Source organism: Bos javanicus, chromosome 4 (assembly GCF_032452875.1).
Source record: "Bos javanicus breed banteng chromosome 4, ARS-OSU_banteng_1.0, whole genome shotgun sequence".
NCBI classification, from domain to species: domain Eukaryota; kingdom Metazoa; phylum Chordata; class Mammalia; order Artiodactyla; family Bovidae; genus Bos; species Bos javanicus.
The window spans coordinates 44,239,691-44,246,196 of NC_083871.1; the positions used below are offsets into that span (position 1 = coordinate 44,239,691).

Genomic DNA, 6,506 nt, shown 5'->3' on the forward strand with positions numbered 1-6,506 from the left:
TGTCCCAGTAGCTCTCTTGAGCTCTACATTTCTACAAGATGTCTCACAGGCACCTTAGTTGTAACATGTCCAAAACTAAACTCATTCTCTTTAATTCTGAAGTTTCCTCCAACCATCGTCCCCCTGGTCTCCTCTGCTTTTGTCCTTCCTTCCTCCTTACCTTACCAAATGGAACGTTCCAACTTGGGTGACAGTATACCAAGCTAGAAACTCTAGAGTCATACTACAATATTCCTCTCTCCTTCACTACTCACATGTAGTGAGTCATGAAGACTTCTTTCTTAATCCTTATCAGATCCTTTGTATATTCTCTGTCCCACTGTCTTAAGTTTGGCTCAGGCCATCATATCTCACTTCCTATTGTTCAACAACTTCAAAAATGCTCTCCTTCATCTGGTCATCCATTCATCCATCAGAATCAACTTTCTGCAACACAAATCTGTCAAATGACTGCTTACTTTCCCTGTAACGCTGAGACCTATAGTGTATAAACTGCTCAAAATTACTATTACTGATCTATAGAATAAAATATCGGAGAAGGCGATGGCACCCCACTCCAGTGTTCTTGCCTGGAGAATCCCAGGGATGGGTGAGCCTGGTGGGCTGCTGTCTGTGGGGTCACACAGAGTCAGACACAACTGAAGTGACTTAGCAGCAGAATAAAATACAGCACAGATTCAAGAACCTTCACAACCTGATCCCTAACTGGCTTTCTCAGCATCCCATTAACCTTTACCATGCTAATACCATTGTTTCACTGGTTCTCAAAATATGGTCCAGAGATGGCCCACACCTAGACCATTTTAAAGAATTCACGAGGTTAAAACTCTTTTCTAAGTTATGCTTCCTCACCTGCAAATATACAAATGCACAGACTTTAGTACAATATTTTTATCATATTCATTCTCTTTAGGAGTGTACACTGGGTTTTTCTAGAGGATACATGACACTTGATACTGTGAAATATGACACTGCATCAGTATGAATGCAACAGATATGAGAATCCAGATCTCTTCTATTAAGCTGCTGCTGCTGCTGCTAAGTCGCTTTAGTCGTGTCCAACTCTGTGTGACCCCAGAGATGGCAGCCCACCAGGCTCCCCTGTCCCTGGGATTCTCCAGGCAAGAACACTGGAGTGGGTTGCCATTTCCTTCTCCAATGCATGAAAGTGAAAAGTGAAAGTGAAGTCACTCAGTCGTGTCCGACTCCTAGCAACTCCATGGACTGCAGCCTTCCAGGCTCCTCCGTCCATGGGATTTGCCAGGCAAGAGTATTAGAGTGGGTTGCCATTGCTAGATGGTAAAAAAAATTTGCAAAAGTATAAAAATAATGCTTCTTTCCACCAGTAGTTTCTTTGAAAAATCACTTGTTATAAAATACAGTATATGTATGGAATGGTTTTATCACCATTATTTTAAAGTAAATTGTTTTTTAAAATATTTTTTAATTTCTAATACAGTACAAACAAACAAACCTCTTTGGAGTCCTCAGTAATTTTGAGAATGTAAAAGACTCCTGAGATCAAAATGTGTGAGAACTGCTACATTAGTTATAGCAGATTATCTACCACTCTCTAAACATGCTCAGCTCTAAAACCCCCTATCCTTCTGCATGGAAATGCACCCTCTGCTACCTGCCAAGTTCCAGCTAGGTCCAAAGAGACCTCGGATGCATTCTGGAGGATAGAAAGATAAGGTTGTGAAGTCAAGCAAGATACTTTACTTCTCAGAGAGCGTTTCCTTATCTCTAAAATTTAGGTTATAGCCACCTCATAAACGGCAGATATGTTAAATAAGACAGTGTAAAATGTATGGCACAGTGTTTAACAAATAGAAGGGATAAAAAATGTTAATCTTTTTTCTACTTAATTTATAACATCACAAACACTACTGTAGTAAGATAAAAACAGCATAACAATTATTTAATCATAACAAAGCAAGCAAATTGGTTGCTTTGCGCAGTTCTGTCAAAATTACTATTTGTAGAGCAGATGGTTTTATATAATAAACTCCTTGAATGCATAACTACTAAGGTACTTCTGCAGTTACCTGTGATTGATAAATTTAGATTAATTTAAAATATCAGTTAGTTTAAATGGCATTTTAACACAGGAATGCTTGCTATAATGCCTGTTTAGCCTTAAAAAAAAAATCCATAAATCTTCTCCTTCATGTTTCACAAAAGTACTGTAATTCACACCTCTGCTGCATCCTGTTTTTGAAATACTCCACTGACTCTACTTACTAAGGTATTGTTTTTATCGTAACGAGAATGGGTTTTTAAACTGAAACTGCCATATTTATATGCAGCTTTACTGTCATCTTTTACAATTTTTAAATATATAAATGTCTAGTGTATATCACATAAACTTTAGCCTAATTAGAATAAATTTACTTCTTGTTTCAATACTTTAATTATACATGACAAAGCTTTAAACAGCAAAAGAAAATTACTGGAACACCAAAGCCCAGACATCTCTTTTTCCTTCTACCTTCTATCTCATCTTTTTTTCCTTCTACCTCTAGTTATATGAGTCAGCCATTTGAGAATATTGAAGATAGCACGATCGTTTGTTAGATGAAGATCCTAAATATCAGTCCCATACTTCAGTCTTGTGAAGTAGGTAGCATTTATCTTCTTTTGAAGTTGAAAGAACTCGGTCAATTCATTTTCTTGCAAGTGGCCAAGGTCAGAAAACTAACCAGTGGCAGAGATGTAGTAAAACCTACACATGTCAAACATAAATGGGCATCACCCTATGTACACATTTACTTCTCATGATCACTATCTGCAATTTCATAAAGATGACACGCTGAGATAGTTGTGATCAAGTTCTGGATCTGACACAGATTATCAGTTTAGCTATCAACTTGAAATCATTTTGGTGCTGTCGTTTACACCATCTCAATACCTTAGTATTCTCCTCTTTCACAGATGGGGCACACAAAAGGCCAATGCCAGGAATAGACAACTCACAGAATGACGACAGGCAGAAAAGTCTCTACCCTTACTAGTCATCGCGATATTAAAATTAAAACAACATACTATTCTTCAACCTCGAATTATCAAAGATCCAAGATTATTATATGAACACTCATACATTACTGTTAGTTGTAAAAAGTGATACAACTTCAAAAAGTTATGCATTTACATATATCAGACGTTTACATCCTTTTATCTAGTACTTCCAACACCACTGGAAGATATCTTATACAATAATTCAAAATAAAGAAATTTTATGCTTAAGTGTTCTCCACAGAATTATGACACATAATAGCAGAAAATCAGCAGCCTAAACTTTCAACTATAAGAAAATGGTTAAGCTATGACAGTGGCTAGGTGAAATATTATATAGCCACCTAAAATTATTTTTACAAAGGAAAAACACCTAAATATGAAGTTGGAAAAAACCCTAAGAATATTAAATGGTACATGTAGTATGGTCACAGAGAAGCATTAAAGACATTAACAACGACAGCCTTTGGGTGATGGGACTATAGGAAGACCGAACAGAATAATGGAAAAACCACAGTATGAATGCCTATTCCACGTTCCTAAAGGTAAGGCATTCTTAATTACTGTTCTATAATTTCCAAATTTGAAACAATGAACATTATCACTTCATAACTGAATAGGGTTATAATAGCTAGATTATCCCTAAGGCTCAGTTCTCAAATGCTAAAAATGCATTTTTAACCCATGTGAGAATTTAAGAATAACAGAAGAGTTTATTATTAGAAGAATCTATTAGCCAATATATTTTCTTTTAGTGGCAGAAGGGACAAAGTTTTCCTCCAGCTTTCTAGTCAAGAGAAAAAGAGGCATAACTGGCAGACTTAATTATACCTATTACTTATCAAGTCACAGAATAAAAAAAGCAAGCACTGTAAAAGAACAGCCTTAGTCATCAAATCTTAAATGCAGAATCACCTAGCTATCCCTAGGTATTAGGAAGAAAAAGAAAACTCATTTAGTCCTGGAGAAATGAAATCTCCAATAGGAATCCCTGACTCATCCCCAAAGCATGAACCCGAAGGCTACTTCCCCTGTACAGGAGTTCAGAGACTGGGCACTTGTCCTGATGGCCTGCATCAGCAAACAATGCCCTTTCCTGACAGGATATGCCCATAGAGAACAAGAGGACCAACATGCCAAGTGGACAGGGGTCACACACCTCTCCTTCCACAACCAAAGTAAGACTGTATAAGACTAGTTTTAAACATTTTAAATCTAAGTAAATATTTTCTTTTATGTCTGCTAGAGAGTAATAAAATGGGGACTCTGTCCAATTACTGTGATATCATTTCAAAGATACCTAACACATTCAAAATTCCCAATAGGAAGAAGGAAATATCTTCTTTAACTTTTTCAGATAAAAGGGTAATGGGGTGGGGGTGGGGGAATACATGGGCTAAGTATCAAGAGGAAATGTTTAAAATAAACTATAAATGATTTAATCAACATTTTTTACACTTTCAAAAGATACTAAGAAAACCAAACTCCTCTCTTCTATTACTGGTTTAGGGAGGCGGGAATCACAAAGCTCAACTATACTGTTACGACACTGAGTAAAGTCAAGGGTTAAGAATTTTAACGCTAAAGTTTTACTAGACCGAAGTCTCTTTAAAATGTGAAAAGTATTTCTTATTTCAGTGCGAAAAGCCATTTCACCTGCACTTTGTAAACAATTAAACTGTACTTTGAAACAAAAACTAGCCAATGTTTGCGACTCATTTTTATACACATTAACTGTGTATCCTTTTCACAATCCAGAATTTCAGAGTTAGGTGACTACTCTTGGAGGTGAATCTTGCCCAGAAGCAAAATTTTCCCTAGCTTATTTCCCATTTCCAAACCCCGCCAAGACTAAGGAACAACCACTTCCCAAAGTCCCACTTCCTTTTCCATTCCCCAGACCTCCAGGGTTTCCAACGCCCCAGTCTTGCGCAATATCCGTAGGAGCAGCGCCGCAACCACCGCCTCCTAAGCCGAGAAACAACCCTAAAGGGAACATTGTCCAGCAGAAAAATAAAGGAGGAGGGGTGGCAATGGAGGAAGTCGACTTCTGGTCCCACGCCTTCGGATCTGACCCCCTTGTAGTGATGGCTCGAGAGCAATTCCACGACCAAGACTTTTAACCTCCTCTCCAGCCCGCCAGTACAAGCAAAGGGCGGAAGGGGGAGGGGGGATGTCGGAAGGGGGGTGGGGAGACTACGAAGGTTATCTCCCAGTTCAGGGCTTCAGCCCGTACAGTCGCCTCCGCCCCACCAGGACTATTGTTCCCAAGTTCCCCACCCCCACCCCGGATAGGAAGTGATAGTCACATCCCCTCCGCCTTCGGCAGTATCCCCTAGGGAGTCTGAAGTAGGCTTCCTTCGGGATAACCACGCACCCTCCACCCCCGTGCCCTGCCTCTACACACACTTTTCCCTCAACCTCAAATCACGTTGACCCCTACACCATCTAAAACCTGGGTCTCAAGAGACAAGAGACAGGACGGCAGTAAATGGAAATCGAACATTCCACGAGATTTTCTATGGACTATCCTTTCTCTTGCATTGGAGATAATACTGCGAACCCAGATTAAAGAGCAAAAAGTCCTACCGTGCCCTCTTTTGAGACCAGCTTGAGCAAAGGGACCCCACGAGTTAAATGCATCTGTAATAGCCCCGTTCCTCAGTCGGCGCTATCCGCTCTCCTTCCTGCCTCGACCCTCCCAGGAGGAGCAGACTGGATGGGGAGATGAGAAGAGCCCACCGGCCTGCACCTCATTCGCCTCCCGCTCCCAGCCCGAGAAACAATAGGTGGTCGCGGGCGGCGGCGCTAAGTGCGGGCTTGGCCAGCGGCCTCTCTCTTTGCGTCCCGGACGCGGGCGGAAAGGGGCCGCGATCGCAGGACGAGAGGAAAGGAGGACGAGGGGCGATCTCACCTCCCAGCCTCCGAGTCCACCCCGGCCCTTGGGGTTGGCGCGCGCCCCCTCCGCCCCTCTCCTTACAGCCACACACAAAGCGCTGGCGGCCGGGCCGGGCGGGCGAAGCGGCAGTGGGCTTGGATGCCGGTGAGAGGAGGCAACAGCGAGGGGAGGGACTCACCATGAAGTCCCGGGCGAAGTTGTCCTCCCCATTATGGTCCGGACTCTTCATGGCCTGGACCCTCTGGATGAATTTCCTCAGGATCTCCACTTGCTCCATCCTCCCGCGTCCCCCCGGCTGCGGTCGCTGCCCCCCCCGCCGCCCGCCCGCCCGGCGCAGAGCCCGCTCAGTCTTCCCCAGCTCGCCCCCCCTACCCGTCCCGTCTTTCCCGACCCCTGACGCTCCCTGCTCCTCCCCACCGTCCAAGGCAGCGGCGGTACCGGCGGCACCAGCCCGGCTCCCGATCCTACAACTTCCAGGAGCAGCCACTCTCCCACAGTAGTAGCCGAGCTGCAGCGGCTAGCGCCAACCCCAACCCCCAGCTTGCTCCATCCTCCTTCCCCGCCCTGCTCCTGCTCCGTCGGAGACGCAGCC

The 6,506-nt window shown here is 42.9% G+C and overlaps 1 protein-coding gene across 1 annotated transcript in view; it reads right to left on the reverse strand.

Moving 5' to 3' along the window:
* Window positions 1-6,488, reverse strand: part of PTPN12 (protein tyrosine phosphatase non-receptor type 12) — a 91,559-nt gene extending 85,071 nt beyond the window's left edge. The window contains exon 1 of the mRNA XM_061413857.1: window positions 6,093-6,488. Coding sequence (XP_061269841.1) covers window positions 6,093-6,191 — 99 coding nt within the window. The 5' untranslated portion in view covers window positions 6,192-6,488. The remainder of the gene's footprint in view (window positions 1-6,092) is intronic.
* Window positions 6,489-6,506: the final 18 nt, after the last annotated feature.